The sequence below is a fragment of the Phocoena phocoena genome, chromosome 19 (assembly GCF_963924675.1).
Source record: "Phocoena phocoena chromosome 19, mPhoPho1.1, whole genome shotgun sequence".
In the NCBI taxonomy this organism is placed as follows: Eukaryota; Metazoa; Chordata; class Mammalia; order Artiodactyla; family Phocoenidae; genus Phocoena; species Phocoena phocoena.
This window is the reverse complement of record NC_089237.1, coordinates 19,098,503-19,110,113: the sequence shown is the minus strand read 5'-3', so window position 1 is coordinate 19,110,113 and position 11,611 is coordinate 19,098,503. Positions and strand designations below refer to the sequence as shown.

At 51.8% G+C, this 11,611-nt stretch overlaps 1 protein-coding gene across 2 annotated transcripts; it reads left to right on the top strand.

The window, feature by feature from the left end:
- Positions 1 to 57: 57 nt before the first annotated feature.
- On the top strand, positions 58 to 4,774 carry LOC136138021 (tubulin gamma-1 chain). Of its 2 annotated transcripts, none has more exons than XM_065896520.1 (11): positions 58 to 195; positions 514 to 626; positions 831 to 998; positions 1,861 to 1,929; positions 2,217 to 2,296; positions 2,721 to 2,847; positions 3,071 to 3,157; positions 3,271 to 3,420; positions 3,819 to 3,971; positions 4,055 to 4,216; positions 4,385 to 4,774. In XM_065896520.1, the coding sequence occupies exons 1-11, from the start codon at positions 147 to 149 to the stop codon at positions 4,580 to 4,582; spliced, it is 1,356 nt and encodes a 451-aa protein (XP_065752592.1). In that variant the 5' UTR covers positions 58 to 146; the 3' UTR covers positions 4,583 to 4,774. The 2 variants fall into 2 exon arrangements, with proteins under 2 accessions (XP_065752592.1, XP_065752591.1); XM_065896519.1 differs by having other exon boundaries at positions 147 to 195; positions 1,861 to 1,956; positions 4,385 to 4,582.
- The last annotated feature ends 6,837 nt before the right edge of the window (positions 4,775 to 11,611 follow it).

The following is an 11,611-nucleotide window of genomic DNA, read 5'->3' as shown; positions in this document are numbered from 1 at the left end:
TGCGGTCGGCAGAACTCAGTTCTCATTGGAGCGAAGAATGTTCGTGGGCGGAGCGAGTTGTTTGGCGCCTGCGTCGTCCGGCTAGCGGGCTAGCGAGCCGCGGCTGGGCTGGCGGGAGCGGCTGCAACGCAGGTGCCTGAGGAGCGATGCCGAGGGAGATCATCACCCTACAGCTGGGCCAGTGCGGCAATCAGAGTAAGCGAACCTCCGGCCCCTCCACTAGCCAGGTTCCTTAGGTTCTATGGGATCTCGCTGTAGGATCCTGGACTCCATCGGCCCTTCCCAGAATCGTAGTTCTCCGAAAGGCAGGACATACCTGACCCAGTGTCCAGTTGCCCAACCCCGAGGGGCCGTCCCCTGCTCAGTCGCTGACATACAGCCCTTTCCTCTGACACGGGAGACTCCCGAAGCTTGAATTCCTATCCCTGGACCCAGGCGCTCAGTCCCCGCTCCTAGCTGGAACCTGCCCAGACCTAGATATCCTCTTTCTCCCCCGCCCGCCCCTCCCCACAGTTGGGTTCGAGTTCTGGAAACAGCTGTGCGCCGAGCATGGTATCAGCCCCGAGGGCATCGTGGAGGAGTTCGCCACCGAAGGCACTGACCGCAAGGACGTCTTTTTCTACCAGGTGCCCCCAGCGACTTGGCCCGGGCCGGTAGTGGCCCAGGGGGCCTGAAGGGAAGGGCAGTGGCTTGGTACTGGAAACCCGCTGGGCAGAGGAGCCAGGGCGGCTGGCTTGAAGAGGGAGGGCAGGCAAGAGCCAGAGTTGGGAGGACTGGAGGAGTGGGTGGGCCCGAGCTTATTGGGCCCGATCCTGGACTCCCCTTGACAGGCGGACGATGAGCACTACATCCCCAGGGCGGTGCTGCTGGACCTGGAGCCGCGGGTGATCCATTCCATCCTCAATTCCCCCTATGCCAAGCTCTACAACCCAGAGAACATCTACCTGTCAGAGCATGGAGGAGGAGCTGGCAACAACTGGGCCAGCGGATTCTCCCAGGTCATTTGCTGTTCCTTGGCAGAACAACTCCATTCCCGTGTGGGGACAGGCCCTATGACTTCCTAGAGAGAGATGAACCAGATGGAGGATGTGTGACTGTAGAGAGAGAGACATGGCTGAGGGGAGTTCTAAGCCAACTCTGTAATATTGTTAAGAAACTGTACTAGCTAGTGCTGTGTGCCAGGCCATACTAAGTGCTTTACGTATATTAACTTATTTAAACCTCCCAACAACCCTATAGGTAGGTTCTACAGGTCCACAGGCTCTGTGGGTTTCCAGAATTTAAAAAACCCTCTGAAACCAAAAGACGATTTATAACAACTCATTTAGCAGCAAAACCAAATCTCAATGGAGACAAGTTATTTTATAGTTTCTTTGTAACTTATTGTCACTACTCATAACTTCCATTGCAGAAATATTAATGTATTTGATTAGCACCCCTCAGACCCCCACTGGCATTTTACTTGGTACGTATTATACATTCTATGTTGCCTTCCTAGATCTGAAATACTTGAATTCCAAAACGTAACTGGCCCCAAGAATTTTAGATAAGGAACTGTGGACCTGTATTAGTACCTTCATTATACAGATGAGGAAACTGAGGTATAGATGAAGTAACCTGCCCAGAGTCACCCAGCCAACTAGAACTAGAGCTAATATAGGAACCCAGGCAGTCTGGATGTAGAGGGCCTGCTTGTAACCGCTAGGCTGTACTACCTCTCAGTGCAAATAAAAAGCAGGACCACTGTGCTCATAAAAAGGACTTTTAGGTGCTATAAGGAGAATCGAGGGTGGCTCTTCTGAGGTCAGAGTCCTTGTCCCTTAGTCCTGTCCCACTCTGACACCCCCCATGTCTGTACAGGGAGAGAAGATCCATGAGGACATTTTTGACATCATAGACCGGGAGGCAGATGGCAGTGACAGTCTAGAGGTGAGTGTCTCAGGAATGCTGGTGGGAGCCAACATGGGGAAGGCTCAGCAACACCCTTTAGAAGCCACCTGTTAGGTACGAGACCTTCCCATGTACCCTTTGCATTGGTCAGAAGCCACAGGGCCTTGCTGGAAACAAGGCAGAATCTCCTAAGCTGCATATGTGTGGCGGGGAGGGAAGTGGAGGAGAGGGCCTGGGAAGATAGGAGTCCAAGAAATTATGAGATGGGTCCAGTTTGAAATCCTGCCACTAGATATGTAGACACTGTCGGCCCCTTCCCCATACAGGGCTTCGTGCTGTGTCACTCCATCGCTGGGGGAACAGGCTCTGGCCTGGGCTCCTACCTGTTAGAACGGCTCAACGACAGGTAAGTCTGTGTTTTGAGGGGCTGGGAGGATTTGGTTTCCCAGGTGACTGGGAGGCCCTCCAGATAAACCTTCCTATTTCCTGGAGCAGGAAAGGGCCCTTCTATTCCCTCCTGTATTGAGGAAAGACAAGGTACAATGACCAAGAACCCAATCACACTCCCAGTGGTTGGAAATGGAGTCTAGCATCTCAGCCTTAGATTAAAATTCAAGGAGTGTGGCCGGTTTGGAATTAGAACCCTAGGTCCTAAGATGTCTCTCTACCCTTCCCCGCTTTTGGGTTACAGACTTCCAAAAGTCAAGTCTCCCTTCTCTGCTGTTCTGTGACCCCACCCAAATTTCCCCACCCTGACAGTCATTGGAAACCCCAAGTTTACCAAGCCTCCAGTCTGTTGCCCTTGACCATCCTCTCTCAAACACCACTAGGTACCCCAAAAAGTTGGTGCAGACATACTCGGTGTTCCCCAATCAGGACGAGATGAGCGATGTGGTGGTCCAGCCCTACAACTCACTGCTCACGCTCAAGAGGCTGACCCAGAACGCAGACTGTGTGGTGAGTCCTGGATTCTCCCTTCTCCACTCCCAACCTTCCTATTTTATCATTTTCATGCATTTTTAAATGTCCATTTGGGACCTTCCTGTGCCCCAGTCCTGTTCAAGTCCCTTTTGGATGGGTCTTTCTGGCGCCAAGGAAATTAAGCTTCAGAGCCCAGAATCAGGCAGAGCTCCTGTCCTTTCTGGCCCCATAAATCTGTCACCCTCTTCGGTCCCCCCAGGTGGTGCTGGACAACACAGCCCTGAACCGGATCGCCACAGACCGCCTGCACATCCAGAACCCATCCTTCTCTCAGATCAACCAGCTGGTGAGCCCTCACTCCTAGACTCCTTTGGACTGGAACCCCGCCTCGCCGGAGTGCCGTCTGGGGAAGGGAGGCCTCGCAGGACAAGGCCCTTGACACAGCACCCCTGTCCCCAGGTGTCCACCATCATGTCGGCCAGCACCACCACCCTGCGCTACCCCGGCTACATGAACAACGACCTCATCGGCCTCATCGCCTCGCTCATTCCCACACCACGGCTGCACTTCCTCATGACCGGCTACACACCCCTCACCACGGACCAGTCGGTAAGAGCAGCCCGCAGGCCCAGCAGGCCCTGACTTGCCTTTCTCTTTCCCTGCTGCACCCGGAGCCGCCCCGTGCGGCCCCCAGAGGCCCTGCGCTCAGGGACTGGCACAGGCTGGGCGACCTCCTGGCTGACTTGCGCTCCTCTCGCCTCTGCCTGTGGCTCCCTGCAGGGCCCGGGCTGCGCGGGGTCCGCTGATGCTCCTGCACGAGGGCGTGAGTTTGCTGAGCTCGGGAGGACTGAGATCCCTGACCCCACAGCAGAGGCTCGGCGTGGGCCAGAATCTAAGGACACTCCCCACAGAGGCCAAACTACCCCGAGTCTGACGGGGACGTGTGTGGCCTACTGCTCTCTGTCCACGCGTTTCTCGACTGTGCCCTGTGGCCACTGTCCCCTCAGGTGGCCAGCGTGAGGAAGACCACGGTCCTGGATGTCATGAGGAGGCTCCTGCAGCCCAAGAACGTGATGGTGTCCACGGGCCGGGACCGCCAGACCAACCACTGCTACATCGCCATCCTCAACATCATCCAGGGGGAGGTGGACCCCACCCAGGTAGGTGAGGCCCCTTCGTTCTACCCCCAGAGCCCACAGGGGTAGAGGAGAGGCTACCACCACCACTCCTGTGCCCACCCCAGGTCCACAAGAGCCTGCAGAGGATCCGGGAACGGAAGTTGGCCAACTTCATCCCCTGGGGCCCAGCCAGCATCCAGGTGGCCCTGTCCAGGAAGTCGCCCTACCTGCCTTCTGCCCACAGGGTCAGCGGGCTCATGATGGCCAACCACACCAGCATCTCCTCGGTGAGCCTCACAGTTGGCACATAAGTATTGTCCTGGTTGTGCCGCACCCCTGCTGCCCCTGCTCCTGGCTTTTTTACTGTGGAGATAGCCCCGCCTTGGTTCCCTGGCTCTCTGAGCCATGTTGTTCGCTGAGGTTCTTTGTGACCCCTGCTTTCTGCACACCCCAAGCTCTTCGAGCGGACCTGTCGCCAGTACGACAAGCTGCGGAAGCGGGAGGCCTTCCTGGAGCAGTTCCGCAAGGAGGACATCTTCAAGGAGAACTTTGACGAGCTGGACACGTCCAGGGAGGTCGTGCAGGAGCTCATTGATGAGTACCATGCAGCCACGCGGCCCGACTACATCTCCTGGGGCACCCAGGAGCAGTGAGTCCTCAGGATGGGGACCCTCATCTGCCTTACTGGTTGGCCCAGGCCCCACCTGCCTGACCAGCCCCTCAGAGCACAGATCAGGGACCTCGTACCTCTTTCTTGTAAACATACAAGTACATGGCCAGGAGACACATGTACTTCTCCTCTTTTGAGACTATTTATGTTTAATAAAGCACTGGCTATAAATCAAGTCACTGGTCTCTTGGAAGCCTTGGAGAACTGGGGGAGGTGGGTGCCTGTTCTTTCTCCATCGTTCTGACAGGGTCTTCCTCTACCTCCTACACCTTCAACTGTAAGCAAACGGCCTCCCCTAGCTTTTCCTCCTCCCGCCCAGTATTGGAGAACATGGGTGAGGTTGACCCACCTGAGACGTTCCTTTCCAGGACAAAAAGGTCCACAAATACTGCCTTGCCCTCTATCTGACACTCCACGTCCCAGTTCCCTCCCACCCCTCCCTGTATGGTGACCATTCCATCAGGTTCACTTTCCCACATCAGAGTGTTCTCTTGGTCGTCACAGCAGCAGGCCTGTGGCCACCACCCTCACCACCAAGCTCTGGACAAGCAATAGAGTCAGCCCAAGTGTCTTTAATCTTTTTGCAGGCAGAGCAGTGACAGAAAGCCAGTCCGGGAGAGCCCTGGTCAGGCAGCTGGAGTCTAGGACAATCAAATCAGGAGACCAAATCCAAAGTCTAGACTGTAAGCAGGGCCAAAATGGGCCCATATCTGGGGCACCATAATTGTGGATTCAGGTGGTCTCCAGTTATTTCAAAGGCCAGAGCCTTCCACTTCTGGTGCAAGATTGCAGGGAAGTAGTCAATACATAGTGGCCTAAATCTTCAGGATCAAAAGGGCAAAGGATTGGGGCTGGCCGGGCTCAGCAAGCAGATGAAGCAGCCCAAGAAAGTTCCTGCAACTCTGTGGAGGCTGAAGAGTACACAGGAGCTTTGGGTGAACTAAGACTTTTTTCCTTCTTGCTGCCTTTTAGCCTGGGGACACACTTTTCCTTCCACGAACCAATTTATCTTTTATAAAGCTCTGGACGTGAACAAAGTGAGCAACATACAGGCCAGACCTTCATGAACAGAGGGGACACAGGACTGATGGGCAGAGAATGCACAGTCACACGACAGGTCCTGGGCTGCCTGAGGGGTGGCAGGGAGGCCACAAGCCTGTCACCACCACCGTCAAAGCACGAGCCTGTCACTTTTGGTTGCCAGGGTCTGTAGGTGACTGACTAGGGAGAGCCAGCCTGGTTGGTGTCAGCCAGCTTCCTCCCTTCATCCAGTAGGGAGGAAGATGACTTCAGGGAAAACCTATGGGCACCGGGTCCCTTCTCAGCTCTACCTCTGACCCCTGCACCACTGGGTACCTTGCCTGGCTCCTGTTCTGACCCTGATGACCAGCCTTTCATCACTTGGGGCATCTGCACGAGTGGCTGGTGCTGAGTAGGGGATCATGAGCTGGCAGATGGGGTGAGGCTGCTATATGTGAATAGCAGCTGGTCCCCCTCCAAGCCACAAGCCATCCCAGGGCCCTCATCTGCAAGACCTAGTTAAAGAGTGTGGAGCCCAGGGGGAGGGAACACCTAGGTAGTCCGGAGTAAAGTTGTGTGTGGATATTACTACAGTCACCAACTCAGAGGGGTGAATACCATCCCTGGGAGGGAGAACTGGACTTAACAAAGATGCCTCCTTTTTCGGACCGCTGAGTGTCTAAGCGCAAACACCTCAATGACAGCTTCAGAGCCAGGCCCCTCCCCCAAGGCTATTTCCAGATCACCCATCACCCCACACCAGCACAGCCCCTCCCTGTTCTTGGCCAGCAGCACACCCCAAAGTATGTCAACCAGAGGGCAGCGAGGAGGCCAGGTGGAAAGGGAGGGAGGCCTCTGGGAATCAGGGTAGCAGTTGGTGCTGGTGGTGAAAACTCCCTGCAGTCTGAGAGCCTGCCAGCCACAGAAGTAACAGTGAGACGAGGGCTGCCGCAGAAGAGCTGGAGAGAGCAGAACGCTCAAGCCCGGAACAGGAACCTCTCTTGACTAAACAAATCAGAGAAAATGAGCCATTTAAAGGTAATGTTCCTAGAACACTCCAGTGTGATGTGACCCCAGGGACCCTGAAACACGCATGAGACAGAGATCTAGCAGCAGGAAGCACTTTAAGAGTGGTATAAACCAATCTGAAACCTCAGGATTGTAATTTTGGAAAGTGTGTGGAGATGAAGGCAAGAGGTAATGAGCACAAGGGTAGGGAGGCTCAGGGTGAGCACAGCCACTGCACCGAGTTGGTGAATCGTCTAGCAAGCCTTATCCCTGGTCTCCACTGGACTCAAGTATTCTAGAAATCCCTGGAAATGGGCACTCTGCAGTAGATAGTCAGAGTGCCCAGACTGTATCTTAAAATCCAACATACAGGGCTTCCCTGGTGGCGCAGTGGTTGGGAGTCCGCCTGCCGATGCAGGGGACGCGGGTCCGTGCCCCGGTCCGGGAGGATCCCACGTGCCGCGGAGAGGCTGGGCCCGTGGGCCGTGGCCGCTGGGCCTGCGCGTCCGGAGCCTGTGCTCCACGGCAGGCGAGGCCGCGGCGGTGGGACGCCCATGTACCACAAAAAAAATTAAAAATCCAACATACGGTCCCCCCTCCAGTAATGCCCACCCCTCTACCACTTGCTCACTTTCCAGTCCCACTTGAGGATCTGAAGCAGGTAAGGGGCTGCCCTAGAAAAGTCACGGGAACATTTAACGTGACATTCTGATTTACTAATCCATCATGTGTAAGTTTAAATTAAATTCCCTAGGGCCCGATCACTAAGTGGGAATTGGTAAAACGGAGTTCCTTGCAAAGCTGCAGGCCCCATCAGTCAGGGTCTAACACCCCCATGAGACCCAGTTGGAAACACCATCTGCATATCTGTGGCATTGCTATAGTGGTAACCTTGGCCATGGAATCCAGAGGTAGGCAGTTCTTCTACATAACCCTCAACCCTCAAATCCAGTGGTACTGAATTATCACCTGGGTGACCAACTCATCCTGGTTTTAGTACTGAATGTCTTGAGTCCCAAGAACCCCTTCAGATTTGGTTTTGAAACTAAAATTCCCATATTCCCTCATTCCTGGGAAAACCAGGACAGTTGGTCACCCTAAATTAAAGAACACCATAGAGAATGACTGGAAAATCTCAAAGCAGTACAAGTGAGTGATCAGGGCTGAATCAAGGCCAAGTAGACATCAGTTCATTTGTTCACTAATTAAGCAAGCATTTATTAAAAATAGAGACCAAGGTCTTCCCTGGTGGCGCAGTGGTTGAGAGTCCGCCTGCCGATGCAGGGGACACGGGTTCGTGCCCCGGTCCGGGAAGATCCCACATGCTGCGGAGCGGCTGGGCCCGTGAGCCATGGCCGTTGAGCCTGCGTGTCCGGAGACTGTGCTCCGCAACGGGAGAGGCCACAACAGTGAGAGGCCCGTGAACCCAAAAAAAAAAAAATAGAGACCAAGTTGCCCATTAAGCTTCACAATGGACCCTACCTAAGGGGGTTTCCAATTTTACTGGGAGTGGGTCATATAACATATAATGTAATTTATATTATGTATTTACAAAATATTAATAATATTTTTGCATGTGATCGTATATTGTTTTTCTTAATTAAATGTCTCAAACTATGTTGTCCAATTTTAAGTGCTATATGTAAAATATAATACAAAATAATTTTGGAATCATTATTGAGCATTTAATATACACTAAGCACAGTTCTAAGCACTTTACATATAAGAGCTCATTTAATTTTGACAACAACCATATAGATAGGTACTGTTTTAGCGCAATTTTTACAAACAAGGAAACTGAAGGTCAGAGGAAGGTGAAGCTCGGGGTCACATGGCTAGTAAGTAGTCTTTCCCCACCTGGAAAGAAAAGACTTAGGAGGAGATGTGGTAACTGCAAAATATATGATAGGCTGTCAGCTGCAAGAGGGAGGGGACTCATTCTGTGACACTCCAGGGAGCAGAATGAGGACCAGTGGAGGGAACTATGGGGGGGGTGCAGGGTCCAGCTCTGCAGCAGGAAGAACTCCCCCATGATCAATACTGTCTACCAGGTGCAATGAGTGGCCACATGGACCGTGAGTCCCCCTCCACTGAACTCGGTCAAGCAGATTCTGCATGACGACTTGCCTGGAATGGACGGATCCTAGGAGACGGATGAGGTGACCTTTTTTTTTTTTCACAGCATGCGGGATCTTTGTTCCCCGACCAAGGATCGAACCCGTGCTTCCTGAAGTGGAAGAGCAGAGTCCTAACAGCTGGACCACTAGGGAATTCCCAGATGAGGTGACCTTTAATGTGCCTTCCAGCCTTAAGGACTGTTAGGAATTTCTTGAAAACCACTTTCTTTTATAGTAAAGCTTATTCATTTTCAAAACAAATATATTAAGGGCTTACCGTGTGCCTGAACTTTTCTGGGAATTGGGGATACCTAAATGAATAAACTAAGGTGCTGAATCTCAAAAAATTCATAGCCCAAGACATCTACGCAGAAAGTGACAGTCAAGGTGGTAAGCAAACATCAGAAGGATCACAACAGTGTGTGCTCAATCAATATTTGTTGAGGATTTCCCTGGTGGCGCAGTGGTTAAGAATCCTCCTGCCAATGCAGAGGACACGGGTTCGAGCCCTGGTCCAGGAAGATCTCACATGCCGTGGAGCAACTAAGCCCGTGCGCCACAACTACTGAGACTGTGCTCTAGAGCCCGTGAGCCACAGCTACTGAAGCCCGCGTGCCTAGAGCCCATGCTCCACAAGAGAAGCCACTGCAATGAGAAGCCCACGCACCACAACGAAGAGTAGCCTCTGCTCGCTGCAACTAGAGGAAGCCCGCGCACAGCAATGAAGACCCAATGCAGCCATAAATAAATAAATTTTTTAAAAAAGAGCTAAAAAAAATATATATATATATTTGTTGAATACTTGCAAGAAGGAAAGGCTGTGAGAGGCCAGTGTGGGAGTCACAGAGAAGAACAATCATTTGACAGGGTCTTGAATTCTGAGGGAAGGCCTTCCAAGTGGAGATCTACGAGAGAGTAGGAGGGCTGGCATGTGCAAAGGCCCAGGGGAGTGCGAGTTGCAGCTCACCTCTCTTCTGAAGCTCAACCACTCCCTTCCCATCAGTGGCTGCGAAGGGAAGCTCACACCAGGCAAATGAGGCCACCAGGGCTCACCTGGGGCTGAGGGGAGACGAAAGGCAGAGAAAGGGGGTTGTGGCCCAACCCAGGTATGATAGTAGGCTTCACAGAGAGAAACCAGCAGGGCCTTGTATGCCGGGGAGCAGTTAACGCACTGACACCCAGAGGGAAGAGCATGGTAGGCACAGGGAAGAGCACCTGAGAGAGGAGGGAGCCCCCAAAACAGGACAGGGCTCTGGAAGCTGCAGAGGCTCAGAGGCGCATTTAGGGAAGCAACAGGAGACCAGGTCAGGGAGATATTCCAAGACCAGAAAGGTCATGTAGGGCCTTTTATGCCATGTAGAGTTTGGACTTTATTCTCGGAGCAAAGGGAAATCCCTGAAGGCCACCTGGGAAGCTCCAGTCACCAGCCTGCCCTTTCTGGACTTTTCCCCCCAAATGACCCCCACGCCCCCTCCTGCTTTCTTTCTTATTTTTTTTTTACTCTTCCATTATGGTTTATTACAGGATATTGAATATAGTTCCCTGTCTTATACAGTAGGACCTTCTTGTTTATCTATTTTATATATAGTAGCTTGTATCTGCTAATCCTGAACTCCTGATTTATTCCTCCCCCACCCCCTGTCCTCTTGGGTAACCATAAGTTTGTTTTCTATGTCTGTGAGTCTGTTTCTGTTTCATAAGTTCATTTGTGTCATAGTTTTAGATTCCACATATAAGTGATATCATATAGTGTTTGTCTTTTTCTGACTCACTTCACTTAGTATGATAATCTCTAGGTCCATCCACGTTGCTGCAAGTCACATTATTTCATTCTTTTTTATGGCTGAGTAGTATTCCATTGTGTATATATATTCATTCATCTATCGATGGACAGTTAGGTTGCTTCTACGTCTTGGCTATTGTAAATAGTGCTGCTATGAACACTGGGGCGCGTGTATTTTTTCGAATTAGAGTTTTCCCCAGATATATGCCCAGGAGTGGGATTGCTGGGTCATATGGCAACTCTATTTTTAGTTTTTTAAGGAACCTCCATACTGTTTTCCATAGTGGCTGCACCAATTTACATTCCCACCAACAGTGTAGGAGGGTTCCTTTTTCTCCACACCCTCCCTAGCATTTGTTATTTGCAGACTTTTTTTTTTAAGTTTATTTATTTATTTATTTGTTTGTTTATTTGGCTGCATTGGGTCTTAGTTGCTGTACGTGGGCTTTCTCTAGTTGCGGCGAGCAGGGGCTACTCCTCGTTGCAGTGAGCGGGCTTCTCATTGTGGTGGCCTCTCTTGTTGTGGAGCATGGGCTCTAGGCACGCGGGCTTCCGTAGTTGTGGCATGCAGGCTCAGTAGTTGTGGCTCGAGGCCTCTAGAGCACAGGCTCAGTAGTTGTGTCACACGGGCTTCATTGCTCCGCGGCATGTGGGATCTTCCCAGACCAGGGCTCAAACCCATGTCCCCTGCATTGGCGGGCGGATTCGTAACCACTGCGCCACCAGGGAAGCCCCGTTGTAGACTTCTGAATGATGGCCACTCTGACCAGTGTGAGGTGGTACTTCATTGTCGTTTTGATTTACATTTCTCTAATAATTAGAGATGTTGAGCATCTTTTCATGTGCCTGTTGGCTATCTGGATGTCTTCTTTGGAGAAATGTCTATTTAGGTCTTCTGCCCACTTTTTGATTGGGTTGGGTTTTTTTTTGTTATTGAGCTATATGAGCTGTTTGTATAGTTTGGAAATTAAGCCCTTGTCGGTCACAACATTTGCAAATATTTTCTCCCAGTCCTGTAGGTTGTCTTTTGGTTTTGTTTATGGCTTCCTTTGCTGTGCAAAGTTTGAGTAGGTCCCATTTGTTT

Coding starts and splice junctions, on each gene's coding strand:
- LOC136138021 (XM_065896519.1), top strand. CDS start 147: ATGCCGAGGGAGATCATCACCCTACAGCTGGGCCAGTGCGGCAATCAG. Junction 2,848..3,070: donor CCCAGAACGCAGACTGTGTG/GTGAGTCCTGGA, acceptor CGGTCCCCCCAG/GTGGTGCTGGACAACACAGC. Junction 3,972..4,054: donor GGGAGGTGGACCCCACCCAG/GTAGGTGAGGCC, acceptor TGCCCACCCCAG/GTCCACAAGAGCCTGCAGAG.